A 23,590-nucleotide genomic window follows, 5' to 3' on the forward strand; every position below is an offset into this window, starting at 1 on the left:
AGGCTTTAAATTTTTAATTCAAAAATTGTATTTATTGTAAATGCCACATGAACAGAGCACAGATTTTTTTAGTAACAAAGAAACATACAGGTTTATGCAACTAAGCATTTTGACTAAGAAATGCTCCTTGCACAGCTTTCTTTTAGATGTGCCTAAGCTAACCTAAATAAGCAGACAGCATAACAGAAGAGGGAAACTTAAACAAGTAACTGTTTAAGCATATTTAATGTATATAATATTTTAATGTATATAATGTTTTAATATATTATATACACTAACAACTTCATCCATATCCAAATGTAAAAACCAGCTCATTTGCAGTACATTGCAATTATTAACCCCATCATCCATCAAGGTCAAAGAAATGATAGAGACATTGTTTTATAAGAAATCAGTTACGCAAAGAAACCTGTATCACTACAAATTTTTATTCAGAAGCCCATCTTTTTAAAAAAAATTCCATTATGAACTTGTTTGGTCAATCAACTACAACACTTTCTAACAGACAAGGTAGAAATGGCATGGCTCAGAATCGTCCAGATCTTTCACGATCTCTTGACCGCCTTCTATCGCGCTCTCGGCCTCCTCCTCCTCCTCCACCACCACCACCGCCGCCTCCACCGCCGCCTCCACCTCCACGACCACGATCTCTGGATCTAGAGCGACGCTCACGGGACCTTGACCTGGATCTATGCCTGGTTGAAAACAAAAATGAATACACTGAAAAACCATTCCAGATTTCTCCTCACACAACTTGTTAAGAGCATATAGACAAGAATGCTCCAATGCAGAACATTTTTTAAAACTCAAAGACTCTACACAATGGAATTTGCTTTTTAAAAACATGAGTAGTGAAAGCTGTGCTACTCATACTTTTAGTCAGTAATCTTAAAAGATCACAGCACTGGTACTGGCAAAGAACCGCCCTCTCTTCCAGGTCTTTGAACATGGCAGAGTTAAAAAGAGAAAAAATAATCATCTGTCTACAGCTAGATATAGGTGTATTACAATAGGGTAATAACTAGTCTTAACACAGCTATATTAGGTATTTATACCAAAGCAGCATTAACAAATCAGCGTATTTAACCTCAAAAACATTCAGGTATTTACAGTGCAATTCCATGCATGTCCACTGAGTTTATATTTATTTGTATATTTAATGGTATTTATGGATCACTTACATTAAAGAAATCTCTAAGTGATTTACAAGAATAAGTTTTCATACAAGGTATGTTTTCATTAAGTGCTAAAAATTCAGAAGGATTGGCGCCTGCCTAACGCTGCGACTCACCGGAGTGCTCTACTTGCATAAGTATTGTAACAGAGGAAGGTATGTGACTCCTCCCATGAACAGGATGAAAGGAAAATGAGGAATTCATGTTCTGTGATAGTCTGTGACATTCTTCTCCAACTTTACGTTACTTACACAAGTAGACCACTTGCAAGGAGCCGCTAGATTCATATACGAATCTCCTAGAGATTGGTATTTTACGAAGCAAAATATAAACATGTAGCAAGTGACAGATGAGCAGTTCCCAGTTATAGTATTACTATACTTTCCTATCCAAAATTTAGGCCAGCAAGTTCTAGCATAATTGCAATATATACATCACCCCCCATCCCAAAGCAATAAAGAGTTGGACACACTTTTAGAGCTATGGTTATATTAAACTTGAAAAAAGAAACTTCACTACCTCTTGCATTAAGGTGGAAAATGTGTGAACTTGTATCTGCGATATTCCAGGATCTTTAGTGGGATAACTTAAATTTTCATTGATGACCAAAAAGGATTACATTTTTTTTTTTAAATGCCATGGGGAAGTAGCAGGAAGTATGAGATTAAGAAGTCAGACCAATATCCTGATCGTAGACATATCTTGTTAGAAGGATATAGTTTTGATTTCAATGGAATTTCCTAGCATGCTTAAATACGACAGAAGTGTAAAGTATTTGCTACAATCCTGTTACTACTAGCTTAACTGCAAAACTAACCACACTTGCGTATAATCTCTCTCCCCTCCCCTCAAGTCTGTGCAGCACGAGACTCCTTAATAAAGTAGCAGTGCTGGTATTTTTATCTGGCTTCTATCAGACTGAAACCGCTATATTTAAGTACTTAAAGACTGGTGCTGACCTATCAGTACCAGCATTTAAGTACACTTCTTATGACAACCACAGTACCAACAAATTTAACAAATATGTATTTACTGCTCCAAAGAGTAATAGCTCATCTTGCCAATACCTGCATTCAGTTTAAGCTCTCTAGTATTTGTTTATGCTGTTTTATCAAAAAGCTACGGTAAAAGCACCTATACTGAAAAAAGATTAAGCTATTGGAAACATCAGGAATGGTACAGGAATGCCAGAAACACATTTCAGATACCCAACAGCCAACCTTTAGGCAGAAGTTACTTGTATCCACTATCAAGTGAAATGGGATGTGACGTAACCTAGAAGCCATTAATTGCTTGTTCTGCCTTCCATCAGTTTTCATCTTCATATGACATGACATATTAGTGAAATGGGTAGTATTCCAACATCTAGCTTACCCCCACACATTCTCCCTGTTTTAGAGAAATACTGAAGGGGGGGGGGGGGCTTTAAAAAATGCTCCAGGAAGCTCTCACAAAACACAGACACTTACTTCTTGCGGCGGCGGCCATACAGCTCACGTCGCAATTCTCGAGAAATGGGTTTCAAATGCATAAAGTTACAGAAACCTCCTCGTGTACACTCCCTGGGAAAAAGAATTACATAGGTTATAATTAAGAAAATATTATGGAGTTTGTTTCCTGGTGTCACTAAGAATTGACTATCACATAAAAGCATTCCTAAGCAAACTCAAAAACCAAGACTGAAGAAGACAGTTTAATTACCCCATTTCATACTGGCGACAGCAAGCTTCTCTGAAATCTGTCACAGGGGAGAGCTCAGCATGAATTGGCTGCCCATTAAACCACCGATTGTTCAGGTCAATCACAGCCTTTTCTGCATCTTCTTCACGTCGAAACTGAAAAAAAATGTGTTGACAAAAAAAGAAGTTTCTACTTAATAGATTACTAGAAATGAATCAATGTTCAGCCTCAACAGCAAAACTAGGAATCTACCTCATGAATTTGCCCAGATAAGATCTATTTTCATAGAACAGAAAGCCTGAAATACTTACTTGGACCTTCTCAAAGTCATGAAACATCAGGTTAATAATAGTTTTGACCAACCTCTATTAACGTCTGGGGATGAATGGGAGGGCCTTTTCTATGGCTAATTAGACTCTGGAATTCCCTGCCTAGGGAGGCCCGCCTTGACCGTTCATAGCCTTCTGCTGCAGCATAAAGACCTGCTCTTTAGGTTGTACCTTCCTTGGCATTTTTTTGCTGATTCACCAGGATGTTTTTCATTTCATTTATTACGTTTCTATACTGCCCAATAGCCAAAGCTCTCTGGGCGGTTTACGAAGATTAAAAGACTGAATTAACGATTATGAGGAAATTTATTCTCACTGAAGTAAGTTGTTTTAACTCAGGCTGCAATCCTATACACACTTACCTGGGAGCTACTATGGGGGTTACATCTGAGCAAACATGAATAGGGCTGCACTATTATTCTCCTTGATGATTCTAATGTTTGTAGGCACTTGTTTTTAATCTGCTGCTACTTTTGTTAATTGTTTTGATTTTGAGACTGGATACAACTCAATAAAAACAACTGTGCGCCCTCTACTGATGGAAGGCACACGGACCTCGTTGGTCCAGCGCACGCTTCTATGCGCGGAAAACAGGGAGGAGAAGAAGGCGTCAATTTCCACTGATTCTGTCTTCTCTCTGCCCACCCCGCCCCCCGCTCCAGAGGGTTAGGAGACTGCTTGTAGTAGCATGGGAGGTGGCACAGGGGCTGTAGGAAGAACTTGCAAAAATCACCCCCCCCCCCACACACAAATTTCTGTGATGGAAGCCTACACTGGGTCAAAGAGCCTCCCATCAGCAGAGGAACACAACTGGATACAAGCCATTGTAGTTCATATGCTGTTTGCTGCCTTGAACTTTTTAAGGCCAGGCATGGAACAAGTATTTTAAAGAAATAAGCCTAAGAGCCAGCTCAAAAATATTTAATCTATGGAATTCAGAATGCCATGGAAAATTAAATACTTTAGGCTGTGTTATATGCAGCGTAACTGTCTAGATCTAGAATGAGAAATACAGATTCTCTAGAAAGAGAATGAACTAATTATATGTCAGGTACAGTTTTTCATTCATTCACTCAAGAGTTTGAATGGCATATCAGACAACCACTTCTACCCACCATGCAGCCACAACACAAGTACCCAAGGTTATCTGAAGGTGCCCAAGCCCTTTGCAGCCAACATAGTCTGGGGAGCAGATTACATATTGATTGCAAATACTTCACTGCAACAGGAAGTGGTTCTCTCAGACAAGTAAAGGGAGCATGTTCACAGACAAGATTTGGCAAAAGGATTGGTGCCAAGAGATTCTGCCATTTTTTCCTTAACAAAATCTGTACAGAACATGTAACAGCAGAATTATTTCAGAACATGATCTCATTTTTAGAATTACAATATACTGAGAGCTAAACAGAATACAATTTGTCCATTATATGAAAGTGTCAGTAAATAGAAAGGATATTCTTTTGCCCTGGTTGACTTCTAAAAATACAACGGACAATTTGACAACGGCCTATGACAACACTAACCTAGTCAAAATATTGTGATGGGCAGAGAAGGGAATAGGACAATTAGGTCTGAATGGTAGTAGCTCCACAATTCAGCAGCAATACAAAGAGCTTATTAGGGGCGTAAGAGAACACTTCCCAGTGTAGTCTTGCCTGTTGGAGGCAAGACTGGCTTCACCCCAGCAAGAAGATTTGGATAAGCCTTGCCTCTGAGTGGGCGGCAGAAAACTGTACCATTGTTTTAATAACTACAGGCCACAGACTGTCAAACGACACTTTAATGACCATTTCTTTTACTCTCTACACAGCTTTATGAAGAAGCAGCTTTAAACTTTACCAGGATATGGTTCTTCTAAATGTTTCCTATTTCATAAAAATATTTTTAGTAAAATATACCTTCCTTACAATGGCATTTGTATGGAAACCCTAGAACACACTTACATATTTAATCACTTTAAACAGTTTCAATGCTGACCAAAGCTGTTAAGTATATGTTTTTGAGAATTTATATTCATAATAAAATGCTTCAGACTGGACCTGATCCAGAGTAGTTACACACAATAAGGTATTGTGCACAAATTTGTAATGCACGGTATTAACCACTGAGAAACCGGGGGGGGGACGGGACATGTGAAAAATCTCAAATGTGGGCTCCAATCAGGGGATCTGCACATGTACTCCAACCTGACACATGCCTCCATACACGCCTCTCCCTTGCTGGATTATGGCAGTAAATTTAACATTGAACTTTCAAAGATGTGGTAAATATTATCTCAGATAAAAAAAGGAAGTAAGTTCAAAATCAGAAAAGGGGAGATTGTAGTTCAGGTGACACATATTTCTTCTTTTATATTTCTTGTTGGGCTGACCAGGTTACAATTTTAAAATATTCAATTTTTTTTAAGTATATGCTATATGGTTTTCAAATATACAAGGCAGTACATTTAAGGATGTTTGCATTTTGATCAGGACATCTAAACTTGTTTTTATATCTTACCTTTACATATACATTTCCAACCAGATGATCTCCAAGGTTATCACAGACATTCATCTCTTCTACTTCACCATATTTTTCTTCCATTTCTGTAAAGACCTCCTAAATGAAGAAAAAATCAGCGTTAATATTTAAGCTAGAAGCAAAGGCAAGCCTATATATTGCTAATTCAACCTCCACTTTCTGGCTTTGTTTCTTGGCTACATGTAATTTGGCAATGGTGTTGTTAATTCAAAGTGTAACTACACTTCTGAAATTAAAATGACTAAAAAACGTTAAAATAAATCCATTGGGTTGGATCTAGCCTAAGTCAGTTGCACCTAGTTCCCACTGAAATCAACAGGAGTTAAGTCAAGTCATGACTAACATCTTCCAATTAAATCAATGGCACAAGTTCAACTAACTTAGTCCGGATCCAAACAATTATGTTTTTCTCTAATCTCGTGTTTGTTTTGGGGAATTCTTATTAGGTGGTGCTACTTGACTCAAACAAACTTGCCTAATACAACAAAGTATCTCAAATGGCCCCTCTTGCTGTAGAACATTTGACGTATTTTTGGTCTTCTTTTGCCCCATGATAAACTTCAGAGCTTATCATTTCAACTAGCAACTGTGCTTGATGTTCATATTTACACAAATATTTCAAGACATTATTCAGTTTAACATACCTCAAAAAATTCATCATAATGTTCCTGCATTTCAACATCGCTCACAGCACCTGCAAATACCAAGTCATATTAATTAGATTCCATTTTCTAACAATGCAAAGGACTTTGAGCACATTATAAAATATTTTTAGAGAAATGTCAGTAGAAGCCGTCTACTGGAGTAAAAAATGTTTAACATGTAGCTAACCATTAGGAGTAGACCATGAGCAGTTCTGCAAGTCCCTAAAGAAAAAAAATCACAGCAATCTCTTAAAGTTTTAATCAATAACGCAATGGCACACTGTCATGGAGAACTTAGATTAAATCTAAGGATACTGTTCTTATGCAGAACATAACCCCCTAGCTCTAAATGTCTAAATTTTAACACAGCAAGTTTTCATAACAGCCTTTGAAGAATGATGGCTAGGACTCAAATAAAGGAAAAAAATTAAATATTCTATGAGGGAATTATTCTTCCTAAGAGCACACTCTAAAATGTGTTTGCTGATATAATTACAACTAATGCGATGTTAATGTGCCATACGATAAATAAATAAATAGAACACAATTATTAAACTAACATGTATTTCATTCCTTCAATTTGAAAACTAGGGTTACTGATGGGAGGGACCCAGTTTTATCTCCAAAAGGCAATTCAGTCTTTTCACATTCTTCAGAGCAGTTAAAGCAAGTCATGCTATATTATTTCCATGCCCTTAAGCTGGTATTTGCAGGCAACTAGTTCACCTGTTCTTATACAGGCAGGTGAGAGTTTTAAATATATATTCAAAGCAGTATGTATGGCAAAAACTGATAGTTCTACCGCATTTTAGCACACATTAAACATGACTTAAACCTAGATTCATTTATATCCGTCTGATCAAATAGAACAACTTGAAAGCATATGCTGTAGTTCACAGAAAGCATTTTACTCTTTCAAATAAATATACTTTATCAAAAAGAATCTGAAATATTCAAGGATGGGAAAACTCCAGGATAATTTTTAACATCTGTTTCCCACCCCCTTCAACAAAAAAAGTAGTTGAGATCCACTCTGGATTTATTTCAATGAAGCTATGGCTACACTTGTTACTATATTACGATTAGAGGGACACGTGTCAAAATAGGTACTAAATCTTGACAAAGAAGTAATATATCTATAGTGTTTAACCCATTTTAAAATGCATTATGAACTTTTAAAAATGCATTTAACTGTCCCAAACAAAATGCCAAATTATGCTAGAGAGAGCTTGATAGCCATCTACTTTCTCAGATTCTAACAGGAATAGTTAATAGTACATTAACAATATTTTAAATGAACTTTGGGTTTTCAGATGGTATCAATTGTTGCCATATGTTAATTTTCTAAACTGGATAAAGTTATTTCCTTGTAAAAGATAATACTAAACAAACCAAATTAAGTGATGGTGCTCTACTAGGCTGAATGAGTACACCATCAGAAAACTATTACTAGACACAACTGATGCTACTGTATGACATCAATGGGGAGTAGAATAGTTAAACAATGTAAATATTTACTAGCTAAATCGTCTATAACAAACCATGCAATACTTAAAACAGCAAAAAGCTGTTGATTTGTTAAGCATAATTACCCAATTGGCATCAAATTTTAAACACTACATTGAACTTTTAAATTATTATTTTAAGAGACTTGCTGCTGTAATTATGCTCATTCAGTCAGTAAACTCTGGACAAATAAAGTATTAACAGCTCCATGGCAGACCATGCAGCTTATATAGGAATTGCCAGGTTGGTGGAAATTTTAGCACATGCCAGATACAAGTACATATCACTGCATATCATGTAGCAGTGCATATGGAAACAGCACTGTAAACAGCAGAATATGCTTAACTATAAACTGCCTAATCATTGCATTGTTTAACTGCTTCAAGAGCAAATCACAGATTAGCTCAATTATTTACCCTTTTAAATCACTTACTTCTACTGATGTACAGTAGACAAGTAGATTTTCACATGTCATAACTACACAAGTGTTAAGAATTAGTTCAAGACAATCTCCACACTTTCCCATAAACGACATATCAGTTCAGATTTTAAAGCAAGGAAGGAAATTTAAGTGTACCTATGCAAAGAGATCAAATTAAAGTGATTTAAACATCTACAAACAGATGGAAAGGTGTTTTGAGTTAAATTAATATGCTGTTGATCTAGTCTTTGGATAATAATAATGTGTACCATTAAACAAATCAAGAACTCACTGAAATGGTAGAGGCCAGTGGTAAGGATAGGGTAGAAAGAGCAATGGCTCAAAGATGCTTTTAAAAGTGGTCCTTTAAAAAATACATACAAAATGGGTAGGGAGCCAAATTTTTAGAGGAAACAAAATTTCTTGGGGGCATGGGGTATGTGAAGGACAAAAATGTCTTCAGGCATATTTAATAAAATGTGGTCAGTTTGCTCCATTAAACTAAAAATGGTAGACCAGCTTCAGTTGACACTGAGCTCTGACAATCAAGCCCAGGGAACCAGTGAAGGAACTTGTATGAACTTACAGCGCAAACCGTCAGCAGACTGGGAAGAGTTTTGAGGGTTACGGTAAATGTTCAAGAGGGCAATGGTCTGAAATACAAAACGCAACAACTTTATATTATGGAAAATAAGTTTAACAAGAAACTGGTTTCCTTGTGGTGATCACTTTTAGTTGAGTCTCAGTGCTGAAAGAGAGAATGTTATTTTCTCCCACGAGGGAAATATTTGTGACCCTTCTGGACCAGCCTAACATTAAAAAATAGAGATCTCACAACACTTATTATTGCATTTATTTTAAATGCAACAAATAATATTTGAATATCATAAATCTTGAATTTGAAGCCATAAAAAACTTAACAGATGGAGAAGTTAAAAAATTTCAAGAACTAGGCTTCACTGTCACACATAATAATAAGGTAGTCATGAAATCTCTATTGCCTATGAATATTATGGTGAAACAAAACGCAAGTTTCACTTACCGTATATGGCAAAAACGCCTGTTTTCAGATAAAAAAATACCAAGACATTTGATAAATGCCTAATGCTTCCTGTTAATAGTACAAAGAACTATGTTCATGTCCTCACAGAGAAGGTTCTGAACCAAAAAAATCCAATCAGTTTATCCTTAACCACCACTCTTTTTGCACATACTTAGGCATTTAACAAATTCTTGATCAATATGTAAGAGTTCCGTCACTTGTCCTGTTTGCAACAGCTTTATGTCAGCAGCTCAGAAGCCAACATGATTTTCTCATATTTAGGAATGGGCTCTTTAACACCATTCTTAAAAAAAATTTCTCCAACTGTGGGACTTACAGTGTGAGCCGTCAGCCGTCTGTGCACTGTTTTGGGGATTACGATAGATGTTTTGAATCAAGATGGTCTGCGGGGAAAAAAAATAAAAAGGGGAATTCTACTGGCTGCTGTGCATATAACAGACAATTGCAAAGAGACAACTTTTTGAGAACAGCTTAATATAAAATTTATTCAAAAAGGTACACTACTTTCTTTTGTATTTGCACTGTGTTTCTGAAACATAATTCAAACATTCATATTATGAAAACAGTTATTAATTTCACCAAGAAGCTGCTCTATTCACTTATCTAGGGAGATATCCTCAGCCCAGGTCCTAGAGGTGGATTTAGTCATACAGAGTCTTTGTAACTCATTATGCAGTATGCAAAAGTCTAATTTTCATCTAATTTTATAGGGAGCCATAAAAAGTGCTGCACTGTATCCACAATATGTAGTGTGACTGTATCAAAAGGCCACTGCCACAAGGAGTCTCCACTTTCCCCTATCAAGCATTTTATTGGTGGAATTTCTGTTTAAATAATACGAGTTTCTAAACGTTCACTTTTTGCAGATCTTTAAAGAAAGAATATCCTTTCAGCCTTTGCGCTTTCTACTTGAAGAATTTGCCCAGGCAGACTTGAAACCTTACATTTGTACCGTTCTTCTTAATATCAAGTTGTCTGAAAAAACAAACCATGTTTAAGTTAGTAATCTAACATCTCAGAGTTTTAATGTCCATATTAGTGTAAGTAGCTCAATGTTACTTAATTAAAATGTTAGTTTATATGAATTTTCATTCAAACTGAATATACTCCACTGCATTTAAATAAATATTTTTCAGAGCTTATTTCTTTTTATAAAACCAGCCAGTGTTAACCCCTGGTCAATAGCCATAGTAAAGGAGAAGTATATCTACGTTTGCTGAGTTATCTAGACTATTACAAATCGGTGCTTGCAACTGATTCTTACCACCAATATTCTATTTTTGTGCAAGCTGCCAAGAACCTGCATAGTACTCTTTTAAACTACATTGTTCAGTAATGAAATTTCTGCAGTGGCAGTAAAACACACATTATATTTGTTGTTTCTTCAGTCTCCAACATCTTATACCACAGTGAATTAAACCAAATGATTTGGTTTTAATTCAGTGGGACAGAATAATCCTAAATTCAACTAAATATTTTCTGGGTAACATATCAGGTTAACTGACCTATGTTCTAATTATTCAGTTGGTGCATACATATGAATGAGATGTGTACAGGGAGAGATGTGAAGATAAGAATTTTAGTTAAAATGCAGGATACAGAAGTTGTGCCTCCACATCTAGCAACTGTTAGTGAGCCTAACAGATGCAAGTTAAAACCTTCCAAATATATTCTTGATTTCCACTAATAAGATCTTAACCATCCTATTAATCATCACTGCAGATATGAACATTACCTTGGTAATACCGTAATACATCTGAAATAGCAAGCCTATCTTTAGAAAGTCTTACAGCCACAAGCATAATGCCTCTGACTGAACTGCAACGCCACAAAAACTTGCTGTACTCAATAATCCAATCTGCCATTCCTATATAAAAAAAATCTAAATAACTGCAGGTATCATTACTGACTTAACTCCTGACTTAAATAAATATTCAGGATAAGACGTATAAACTCCTGGGGCCAGCACATCAACCTATGGTATTATATTGGTGGTTTACCAACATTAAAAACAACATTAGGATACATATACAAGGCTGAAAATATAACACATCTGATCCAAAACAGGGCAGCAGGACTGTAACAGGGACTGGCCAATATGATCATATCACACCAGTGCTTTGCTATCAGCACTGGCTTCCACCCCTTTTCTGGGCCCAATTCAAAGTGCTGGTATTAATCTTTAAAGCCCTAAATGGTTTGGAGCCAGGTAACCTGAACGATTGCCCTCTCCCACATATACCGAATTACAAGATCATCTTCTGAGGACCTTCTCTTGGTACCCCTACTGAATGAGTCTACTAGATGGCTACTAGAAAAGAGTGCCTTTTCAGTGGCAGCTCCACAGTTATGGAAATCATCCTCAAAGAGGCTCACTTGGTGCCCATGTTATGGGTCTTTCATGCCACGTGAAAAACTTTTTATTTTCTCAGGCTCTTCAATCTCAATTTTTAAAGTACCTTTTAGATCTGTTGAACTGATGTTCTCTCAGCAGCTGTTTTTATTCTCATGTTTTATTTTCATACTGTATTTTATGGTTCTAATTTTTGTATGTATGAACTGCTCAGGTAACTTTTGTTATTGCACAATGTATAACTATTGATTTTTTAAAGTATGTCCTACTAAGCTCAAGAGGATTTTCAGTAGTTACTCAAGTGATGGGAGTTTTCTAGCCTTGTAGATCTGCCAACACAACCATTCCCCCTTATTGCTTCTTTTTATACCCAATGTATTATACCTCAAGGCTGCAACCCTGCAGCCCATCAGCTGACCTTAGATGGACAGTAAAAAGTTCTAGAAGTGCAGCTCCACCAGCAGGGCAGCACTCTCCCCCTGCCCCCACCTTGGTACACCAGTGGAAAGCTCCACCAGCATAGATGTACCTCTACCAGTAGGGGGAAATGGGTGTTCCAGATTATGTCAAAGGCGGAGCGGGCAGGCCATGATCTGCAGAATCCAAGCCCCCATCCCATTTTCCCCTGACACACCCACCCACAAAAGGGAGAAAAACCATGTCAGCCCTGGAGGTAGCATAATGATGCCCCCTCCTGTCCATGTCAATGGAAGGCAATATTTTTTTTAAAGGAACAGGGGAGGAGGGACACCCCCACACATACCTTCGGCCCTGGCTGGTGTGAGCCAGTATAGATTAGAGTGTGGTGGTTCCTCCACAATGGATTCCACCCCACTCCGACCCCCATGGGATTGCTATGCCAATTGGTAAAGTTATTTGCTTTGTGTTTGCTTTATTTTATTTTTTTACAGTGATGCTGATTGTATTTTGATTATTTTAATCTTAAGTACTTGTAGATGAGAAGATGTAAGGTAGTGTGTATATTTAAGAAACTAATTTAGGGCCCAACCCTACACATGTTTAGACAGAAAAAAGTCCTACAACTCCCAGCATTCCCTAGCCAACCATGTTGGCTGGGGAATGCTGGGAGTTGCAGGACATTTTTCTGTTTAAACATGCAGAGGATTGCACCCTTAGTGTTTAATTTAAAAAAACACACACCAGATTTGGGCAGTAGAGGAAGCAAAACTAACGTGATCATCACAGACAGCTTAAATTTGAACATGCTAGGCTATGCACACTATTTTATGTTAAAACTGATTACACTGCTGTTAGCTTGATTAAGCACTATCAGTTGGCAGTGCTGCACAAACCTCCACTCAATAGGGCCTGCTGGATATATCACATATGCCACAGTTTGTATCTCTTAAATTTGTTGAGGTGACACATTTTCAAATGCCAGCTTTTGTTGGAGTGTGAGAATTTGCAAATTTTTGCCATTTTACAAAACCGTTTTATTTAGCAAAAGGCCAAAGGAGATTTTGGACAAACGAGAAAACTTGTATAATTGACCCAGTTAAGGACACTTTCTATGCCAAATATCACCCTGAAGGTTACCACTGGCTGACCTCTAATATTGGCAAAACTTATGAAATATTTGTTTTAACAATTACAGATAATAAAGAATAATTTAAAAGGACTGATGTAAAAAATAAAAGGCAAATCAAGGACAGATCAATTCTGAAATTTGCATTCACAGATCTAAAGCTCTGAAAGTCATGACTAATTGGAATATGGATGTAAAAGCTCTGCAAAAAGAAAAAAAACACAAACCTGGCTAAAAGTTGGTTTATTGTGCAACCGAGAACACCGGTCTCCATGACGACATGCTCCAATTTTGAAATAAAAAGAACAGTTGACTCTGAAAGCAAAAAAACACAAAACCATGTATATATGAAAACAGGCAGGAAAACAATTAAACTAAACAAGCATCCTGTGCAAAATATTTAGCTATGAGGTTAGCGCTAAGCAAATTAATCAAAATATAACAGTTGTGAGAGACAAGGGACACTATATGCAAAGCTTAGGCACATCCTGTGCTTTGTGCCATATCACATGCTCATGAAATATGTGGCTTTCTCCCCTCCAGTCCAAAACATTACATTCCACTATCTAAAAAATAAGGTAGTTTAGTAGCTAGTAACAGTGGGTTTTATGTGTCATAATAAACATACTACAGGAGTAATCAGAACAAATAAACACAAGATTGAAAATTGTATATGTTTATCACACAAAATGTTTCAGTTTGGCTCATTTATTTATGTATTGATTTATATTCCACGTACATATTTAAAAATATCTCTAAGACACTAATCCAAAGTCCCTGGTTGAGCGTCCCAGAGACCATACAATTGCTTTGTATCCCCCTTCTGAGGTTGGAGACAGCGCTTCAACCTCAGAAGGGGGACTTGGAGATCCAATCCCCTCTCCCCTCGCAGCCAGCATAGAAAAAACTATGCCTGCTGCCCTCTGAGGTCAGAAAAGCCACCTCGGAGGTGGGGGAAGGGAGCGTTCCAGTGGGTGGGATGGGAGGAGACCAGAGAGGGCAGGATACAAGATATCATGAGGCCTCTCCAGCCTCCTTCCCTCCTCTCCAGTGCCCTTGTTATAAAAGGGCTCAGAAGTCCTTCTAGGAAAAAACACAAAAGATGGGGAGGTAAAGATCACCTCCCCCACTCCTCCTGGCATCAGCAATACAAGAACAATCAGAATCCTCTGAGTTCCATGTACCAGTTATGACATAAAATCCCACGTTAAGCCCACACACTCAAGAGTGGTTCTTTCTGATGGCTGCAGTTATGTACTAAACTCATACAACTTCATAATAAAACTAAAATACAGAGGCCATTCAGTAACTCTTAAAAGAGTAAAATGTATGGCTACATTTAGATGACATATATAACACAAGACACTTTAATAACTCTTTCCAGTGAGCAGTGTTTAATGCTGTAAATAGAGAATAAAGAAAAGAGTGTAAAATGCATATTTTTGGAAAGTACATTTCGCTGGAATAAAGAGCATTATCTAATATAGTTAACAGACAGCAATTCTGGTCTCTCCAAAACATATTTTTAATAATTCTACCAAAACTACTACCATACCAAGTGTTTCTGCCTTTTCCATTTACACTTGAACACTGCCATAATTTGAGACAGAAAGAACTGGACTAGGTGAGGTTAGAGCATCTCTCACTCACTGGATTGAAGCCTTGCTCACAACTGAAGCCTGCAATAACCAGTGTCAGATTTTCTTCCCACAATCTTCCCTTAGGCTTGGATGCAGATGCATATCATCTGAATTGATATACATGTGAGAATTCCTGCATGTATGAGAATTAAGGGCCAATTTGCATACAAAAATCTTTTGCACTATCATATGCAAATATAGAAGAATCCAGGGTTGCAATGCAGTACTAGCTTGGGAAGCACAGGAGCCAGTTCCTAATGTGGCCAGCAACCACAAACAACAGTTTGACTGGGAATATCCTAGGGGTCACATTTTGTTCGGCTGTAGCTCCAAATAAGGGCAAATGATAATTCTGTCAATTTATTCCAGGGGTGGGCAACTTGAGGCCCTTCAGATGTTTTGGCCTAAAACTACCATCAGCCCTAGCCTGCTTGGACAATGGTGAGGGATCATGGGAGCTGTAGGCCAAAATATCTGGAGGACCAAAAGTTGTCCACCCGATTTATCCCCCGTGCTCCACAGTAGCAGCCTCTAGAGCAGGGGTCCCCAACCCCTAGGCTGCGGACCGGTACCAGTCCGTGGCCTGTTAAGAGACCGGGCTGCAGCAGGGGTGTAGGAGCCCCCCTTACCTTGGGTCCGTGGGGGGGGGGGAGGCAACCCGCCGCCCCCCGAATCTCGCTGCCCTTGGCCGGCTCTGTTCCGAGTCCTCGAAGCTGCTGGCTGGCCGGCTCCAGCCGCTGGCAGACTTCCGGCCACTGGGACGGAAATGGCGCCTGCGTTCTTCAAGTAACAGGCTACATAACGTAGTCCGATATGCGGACACCATTTCCGTCCCAGCGGCCCCAAGTCCACCAGCAGCTGGAGGTGGCCAGCTGCTCCGAGGACTTGGAGCGGAGCCAGCCACGGCCAGCGAGGATTCGGGGGGGGCGGATCCCCTCCCCCCCCACAGACCCAAGGTAAAGGGGTTCCCACACTCCTGCTGCGGCCTGGTTCCATCCCCCCTGGTCTGTGGAAAAATTGTTTTCCACGAGACCGGTCCCTGCTCCCAAAAAGGTTGGGGACCGCTGCTCTAAAGCATCTGTGTACATAGATGAGGTCTTTCTTCTCTGTTTGTCTAGCAGATGCAAGGAGGACTCCTGGGGAAACGGAGCGAAAAAACCCATGGGCTTGGGGATTTCAGCAGGGGGGAGTAAATGGAGTGGGAAGTGTACACCTCTTTAAACTATTTTTGTTATGATAGGCATATAATATGCCTGGGGAGTAGTAAGAGGGAATGAAGGAGACTAAGATTAGAGATTTTCTTTCCACCGCCATACAAGAGCTCTAAACAAAATGAGAGAGATGCAAGACGATTCCAGATTGATAATCCAGCAATACTGGGTTTTGTAGTGTTATCAGATATGTGAGAACTCTTGCACACATATGAGAATGAAGAGATTCCATGAGGTAAGAGACCTTTTGTACTCTCCTGCGCAAGTATACAAGAAATGCAGTTGTTCAGTGCCACAGTAACCTGGGTAGCATAGCAGCTGTTCATAACAAGTCTCAAAAAAGAGTGTTAAAGACAAATGTGCTGGACGGCTGAGGTTTTCGTTGTTATACTACTCCTTCACCCAATTAGGGCAAATGAGTATTCAGGTTCATGGAATAGTAGGGTTGGAAGGGGCCTACAAGGCCATAGTGTGGGGGAAGGAACTTCCTTACTTTGAATGGATTGCGGCCTGCTTCCCTCTGCAGTTTAGTGCAGCAGAACAGAGGAGTGGAAAAGAATATTTTTTTTCATATACAAGGGCTGGGACAACCTATAACTGGATTCTTCTAGTATCTGCCTTTCTTGTTTGCTGTTGGTGTGCCTTTTTTAAAATGCCTTTTTGAGCGATTACACAAGCCACCTTGAATGCCTTTATTGAGGCAGAATTCATTTGTTAATGAGATTTCGACGCTATCCCATAGCTAAAGCTCCCTAGTGTACATAAATACTGCACAAATATCATACAAATATAAAACTACAATGAAAACTATATAAAACACGTCACAGCTGATTAAATCATACTGCTCTCAAAACTTTTAGACCCACTAAAAGCTCCCAAAGGCCCTTAAAAAACCAAGGGAAATTTTTAAATACTCCTTATCCGCCGCCTGAAAGAATATGAAATCCCTCAACCCCAACACGTCTTTAGGTATGAAAAGCTCTTAAGCTTGCGGGGGGGGGGGGGCGCTGTGGTCTGCTTGGAGGAAGATGCCACGGGTAGGATTTCCCCCACGAGAGTTCTCAATGGGAATTTTGAAGCTACGAGACGAAGCCTCAAAATCGATGATTTGGCAACACCCATCAACATTCCCGTTGAGAACTCTCACTCCCCTCCCCCCGTCCCACAGTTCATGAGAGGGGGAGAAAAAACGTCTCTAGGAACTTCTCGCTGCCGCCAGCCCGCCATCAGCGCCTCTTTTCCGGAAGGGCGCGCGCGCACCCGGCGCTACTGCGGGCGCGCGCCGTCCCTCCAGACTCGTGAGGGAAGCGTGCGGGGGGGCGGGCGCGCGGCAGGAAGCTCCAATCGGGAGCGCCTCTCGGGCTTGCACGAGGCCGCCCCCAGCAGCAACGGAAGAAGGGCTGAAGGCTTCGCGCGCTTGAGGCTTCCACGGCTGGAGAGCGCGCGCACGCGCGTGAAGGAGCTAGAGAGAGAGAAAAAGGGCTCCTCGTGGGAAGCCATTGTTATCAATGGTCCCGCCAGGGCGCTGGCACAAGCCCCGCCACCCTCCCCAATAAACCGCGGGGGCTGGTTAAGCGGCCCAAAGCCGGCCCTCGGAGACGGGGGAAAGAACCCACTCACTTGTCTTTTTCGGTGCCGAAGATGGAGGCCAGATACTCCGCCATCTCTCGCAACCTGCCCGGCCGACCGCCGGACGCCTCGGCAGCTACCTAACGCGTCACACCCCGGCGACGGAAACGTCCGCCGCCCCACAACCGGGCAACGATCGAAGGCCAGCGACCAATCAGCGTTAAAAGGTGGGGCTGCCGCGGGATCCTCGCGCATGCGCCTGATGCAGCTGTCCGCTGCGCGCCAGCCCGGGCTGGCTCGGTCGCGTCCCCTCCCCCCACCTTCCATCGCGTTCGCCATTCGGGCCACGCCCCCTCCAAAGACCTCTCCCGCGGGCCGAAGCAGCCTCGCCCCAGCAGGGCTTTCTGCTCCGTGCGTCTCTTCCTTGCGCTCGCCTGCCCCAGTTTGCCACTCCCCCGACCCCCCAGTACTCCTCTGTGGACTATATTTTGTTTATTTATAAAGCAAGCAGCAGCAGTAGCCTTGTCCCCATTCCAAGGAAATGTCTGCACTCGTATTTAAAGCCATGAAATAAACAAGCAGCCTCAGGATGTGTTGTGCTAAGGCTCTGGCAGAAATGTCACAATTTTAGCTTGTGCTGAATTTTGAAATACGCGAGAAAGGGGAAAACCTATTTCAGGTGGAAGACAGTTCCCTGACTAGGCCACTGCCATGTGATTGAGAGGGGAAGTGCGTGCTCTCGGTTAGGAAGGGCAATTTGCGTTCAGATGTAATCTTTACAACAGCCATAGCCCTGAAAGGAAAGTCAGTATAAGGGTCCTCAAATTGTATATGGAAGAACAAGGGCAAGACTAGAGAATAGTGGAAACAGTTTCAATGTAAGATTTTTGTTGTTCAGTCGTTAAGTCGTGTCCGACTCTTCGTGACCCCATGGCCCATAGCACGCCAGGCCTTCCTGTCCTCTGCTCTCTCCCGGAGTATGCTCAAGTTCATATTCATTGCATCGGTGATGCTATCCAGCCATCTCATCCTCTGCTGTCCCCTTCTCCTTTTGCCTTCAACCTTTCCCAGCATCAGGGTCTTTTCCAGTGACTTTTCTCTTCGCATTAGGTGGCCAAAATATCTGAGCTTCAGCTTCAGTATCTGTCCTTCCAATGAGCACTCAGGGTTGATTTCCTTTAGGATTGACTGATTTGGCCTCCTTGCAGTCCAGGGGACTCGTAAGAGTCTTCTCCAGCACCACAGTTTGAAAGCATCGATTCTTCAGCGCTCAGCCTTCTATATAGTCCAGCTCTCACAGCCATACATTACTACTGGGAAAACCATAGCTTTAATTATACGGACCTTTGTCGGCAAGGTGATGTCTCTGCTTCTTACTATGCTGTCTAGGTGTGCCATAGCTTTCCTCCCAAGGAGCAAGCGTCTTTTAATTTCATGGCTACAGTCACCGTCTGCGGTGATCTTGGAGCCCAAGAAAATAAAATCTGTCACTGCTTCCATTTCTTCCCCTTCTATATGCCAGGAAGTGATGGGGCCAGATGCCATGATCTTCGTTTTTTTAATGTTGAGTTTCAAACCAGCTTTTGCACTCTCCACTTTCACCCTCAACAGGAGGCTCTTTAGATCCTCTTCGCTTTCTGCCATGAGGGTGGTATCATCTGCATATCTGAGGTTGTTGATAATTCTCCCGGCAATCTTAATTCCGACCTGTGATTCATCCAACCCGGTGTTTCTCATGATGTACTCTGCATAGAAGTTAAATAAGCAAGGCAACAATATGCAGCCTTGTCGTTCTCCTTTCCCAATTTTGAACCAACCGGTTGTTCCATGTCCGGTTCTTACTGTTGCTTCTTGACCCTCGTACAGGTTTGTCAGGAGACAGGTAAGGTGGTCTGGCACTCCCATCTCTTTAAGAATTTGCCAGAGTTTGTTGTGATCCACACAATCAAAGGCTTTGGCGTAGTCAATGAAGCAGAAATAGATGTTTTTCTGGAATTCTCTTGCTTTCTCCATGATCCAGCGAATGTTGGTGATTTGATCTCTAGTTCCTCTGCCTCTTCGAAACTCCGCTTGTACTTCCGGTAGTTCTCGGTTCACATGCTGCTGAAGCCTAGCTTGTAGGATTTTGAGCATCACCTTGCTGGCATGTGAAATGAGCGCAATTGTGCGGTAGTTTGAACACTCTTTGGCATTGCCCTTCTTTGGAGTTGGAATGTAAACTGACCTTTTCCAGTCTTGTGGCCACTGCTGAGTGTTCCAGATTTGTTGGCATATTGAGTGCAGCACTTTAACAGCATCATCTTTTAGGATTTTAAATAGCTCACCTGCATATCTGAACTTGTTAGTGCACTTAACTTATTACAGTTCGTTGATTATATCAACTCAAGTTAATTCAAGAATTGGAAACAATTAAAACCCATAGTTTAGCTTATTAGTATGCTGGAATTATTTGGCAAAATTAATACAGCCCTATGGTAATAGTCTATCATAGGTTTTCCATCAAGATTGATCTTCAGACAAATAGGGGGGATTTAGCTAATGAATAAAAAATGGTTGTACGGTGCCTTGATGGCTTTTCAGCAGAAAAGGCAGTAAATGTTAATAAGGTGGGTTTTTTTCCCTAAGGAATGATTGCTTGATCTTTGTGACAGGGAAAGAAAACGTACTCAAATCCACATAGCCAAATTTCTCATCCTATCATGCAATATCAAAATCAATTTGTAAGAAAAACAGGGTCAGGTAAATAACTTTGGTAGCAGATAAATCCAGCGCCAGTTCACAGAATACTTACACTACCAGTCTGCCAAGAGGGTTCCAAAAGCTATGTCTGTATAAGAAGCCCCCCGCCGCCTTCTCTTGTCCTACACCAGGATGGTTTCCAAGGACATTCTTGGCTGCCATCCTTTGACACATGGCAGATGCTAATGACAGGCATAAGCAGGTGAGAGAAGACACTTCTCTCTATTAGTTTGCTAGGGGGAAATCATATCTCCCAAACTACCTCTGACTGCTAACTATGGTTTTATGCAGGCTTTCCCTATTAGTACATAAGAATAAACATCCTTTTATTTATATTAGGATAAGGAAGAATCACAGTGGTTGCAGCTGATTTATGGCAAGGTTAGATGCACTCCAGGGATGGCCTTACAGCATGTCATTCCCCTGTGAGGTCACAGGGCCAAGCCATATGACCACTTCTGCAGCTTGTTCCTCCGTGGAATCATGGGGAAGATAAAATGTGCAGGCAACCTGTTATATGTCTGCTCAGAAGATTGATTTGCCCTTTAAAAAAAAAGCCTTTCCCCCTTTCTGTTTTTTACATTTTAAAAGCCGCTTCAAAAAGGTGGGGGAAGTGGCTTTGTGACTGCCTCAAGGGCAGCTAATCAGCACTTGGAAAATCCAGCTTCTGTTGAAAGATGGAAGAACAGGTTTTACCTGAGCTTCCACAGTGAACTCAGTGGTAAAATAAAGTATGTCTGTGTATACCCTTATAGATGGAACTACTTAAGGGGGAAAATGCTAATGCGGGCCTGGTGGATAGTGAATAGAGGCCAGGGAGAATCTGCAGCAGGAGAGGGATGCTTAAGCCTTCCCCCACCTTCCTGCAAATGCTTCCTAGTTCATTTAAAAACATTTTCCCCGCACAGCTAGGCTCTGAAACAGGATGTTAGCCTGCTTTGGGTCCACATTTGCGGGGGGTGGGGGAGATAAATGGATGCAGGAGAGGTAGCAAGTCCTCCCTCCCACCAATTCTCCCTTGCAAGTGCCGCCACCAACTCAGCATTCACATAATATCAGCAGACACTGGTTTGGGAACATGTTTTGCCAAGATAAATTGTACTGCTCCCCTTTTCCCTATTCATTTCTATGTAGTGTACACTTAATACTTTCCCACTGACATAAATGTAACTTTGAAGTGCTTATCTTTGATGGGTTCATACTCAGTGTTTTTATTAAGAAGCTTATATGGCGGGATATGTGTAATCAGAAGGGATTACTCCTGAGCCAAGAAATCATTGAATAAGCCAATGCAACACAATCCATGGCTGATTAGGAAAAAGTTCTCTTTCGGGATTCCCAATGCAGCATGCATGGGCACCTCCAGTGGCACCCACACAGCTCCTCACTCCCTACCCACTTAAAAAATAATAATTGGAAAACATTAGGGTGCTAAGTTTTCCTTTCTGCTCCTGAACAGAAAACAAGGCAAAAGGGTAGAAGGGAGAGAAATAGCGAGGCTAGGGGTTTCTTCACATGGAGCTTTTATCAGGCTACTGAGATTGGTTACTCACTGAAGTTTGTAGGTCCTTTAGATGATGTCGTCAACCTCCAGGGCATCTCCCGCACTAAATGACCTTTATTCCATTTGTAAAATGGAGATAATGAGCTATCAATTTACTGCACTTGAGTTCCCTCCATGAAAAGAGGAAAACACGCAATAAGAGGAACTAAACCACAGCACCATCTAGTGGCTGTATAATGAAACATATGGAAGACTCAGATAAGGGGGAAAAGGAGTGGGGAAGGAAGGGAGTCTGTCGTGATCATGCATTTAAAATGGAAGCAGAAAACCCTGTTTTAAATTTGGGATTTTAAGCTGGTGTAGAGATGCTCTAGGAGTGGGGAGAAACAATGAGGTACAGAGGTGTGGGGGCAAGAAATAGCAAGGCTAGAGGCTGGGAGTGGAGAGAGAGAGAGAAAGAGAGTGTAAAGGGGAAAGGTCTGTGGACGGAAGAAGACTGGACAAACCAGGAAGCAACTGGTTCTATTATCTTCTCCCTCCCAGCCTCTAGCCTTACTATTCTCTCCCCCTCCCCCACCTCTTGACTAGCCAGGCCCCCATGATAGTCATTATGTGACTAACCACTTCCTACGTGGGAGCCATTTTGTGGTGGTGCCCACAGCACTTTCTCAACTTCCCAAATGTGCCCACGGGTCCAAAAAGGTTGGGGACCCCTGTCCTATTCATGTCAGTGCAACTTAGTCCTAGGTAGGTGTATATACGAAAATAGCCTCAAGTAAGAAATGCAGCTAGTGGATGGTGGGGTGGGGAGGACTGAAAAGATGCAACATAACTGGTGAAATTCAAATTTCATTTCATGTTACATTTGCATGACTGTTACTCCCTCCAGTGGTAAAAAGACCAAATATCCCTCAGAGTTAGTTTGAACAGAACGTAGAATAAATTTGAAAATACAGGCACAAAATTGTTTTGTTTGTTCTTGAATCTGAGTTTTAGGGTGTTTCCAGACAAGGCTTTTATCGCACCATTGCCCTGCTTGATTCATGGAATTTTACAGGGGGATCCAAACAACATTATCTTCCACTCATAATCTTCCTGTGTTTTTCCATTGCTTCTTCCATCTTTCTTTAATTACCACAGAAAATCCATTGAAGAGGGCAGGAAAAGCTGCATAATGCCTTCTAATTGGTAGCATTAGGAACCCTCTGTCTGGAAACACTGTTAGATGGGTTAAACTGTGTAGAAAATACAGATGAGGAAGACAACTTGGGCTTTTTCACTGGGAATAGCTTCCACCTTTTTTTGGCTTAACATCAAGCTTGAGGAAGAATTTTGGAGAACTTGAAAGATTGCTCACTCCTTGGTGACATTTGACTTGGTCCTAATACAGGTATTATTACCCTACTGTATATCAGGGGTCCCTACTGTTTTGGACCTGTGGGCACATTTGGGAATTTGAGAAATGCTGTGGGCACCACCACAAAATGCCTAATCAGTTGATCACTGCTTTGGCATCTACCTGTCGCTTCTCTGGATCTTAGGCTGCATCTTGCTCAGCAAAAACTTTTGTTTCATGTCTATTGGACACCACAATGTCTCTTTAATAAGGGATTGTCTAATTTGATTAATTGCTGGTGGCACACTACAGCTAATGTTTCTTTTAAACATATGTTTTGGCAATGTCCAGTTG

General features: G+C 40.8%; 2 protein-coding genes across 7 annotated transcripts in view; one reads left to right on the plus strand and one right to left on the minus strand.

Moving 5' to 3' along the window:
- U2AF1 (U2 small nuclear RNA auxiliary factor 1) lies at positions 1–17,814 on the minus strand. 3 transcript variants are annotated; one of them, XM_084843834.1, is made up of 9 exons: positions 17,709–17,814; positions 13,465–13,552; positions 10,283–10,313; positions 9,655–9,721; positions 6,349–6,398; positions 5,684–5,782; positions 2,877–3,010; positions 2,645–2,737; positions 1–695 (listed from the first exon to the last, which is right to left on the minus strand). In XM_084843834.1, the coding sequence occupies exons 2-9, from the start codon at positions 13,509–13,511 to the stop codon at positions 527–529; spliced, it is 690 nt and encodes a 229-aa protein (XP_084699960.1). In that variant the 5' UTR covers positions 13,512–13,552; positions 17,709–17,814; the 3' UTR covers positions 1–526. The 3 variants fall into 3 exon arrangements, with proteins under 3 accessions (XP_084699960.1, XP_084699958.1, XP_084699959.1); XM_084843832.1 differs by lacking the exons at positions 9,655–9,721; positions 10,283–10,313 and adding an exon at positions 8,862–8,928; XM_084843833.1 differs by lacking the exon at positions 10,283–10,313.
- CRYAA (crystallin alpha A) overlaps positions 17,458–23,590 on the plus strand; it is a 25,098-nt gene continuing 18,965 nt past the window's right edge. For all 4 annotated transcript variants that reach the window (XM_084843836.1, XM_084843837.1, XM_084843835.1 and 1 more), the window contains exon 1: positions 17,458–17,884. The gene's annotated coding sequence lies outside the window, so the exon portion shown is untranslated. The remainder of the gene's footprint in view (positions 17,885–23,590) is intronic.

This window comes from Heloderma suspectum, chromosome 3 (genome assembly GCF_057233095.1).
Source record: "Heloderma suspectum isolate Gila_16-S chromosome 3, 16-S_ref, whole genome shotgun sequence".
Lineage (NCBI taxonomy): Eukaryota > Metazoa > Chordata > Lepidosauria > Squamata > Helodermatidae > Heloderma > Heloderma suspectum.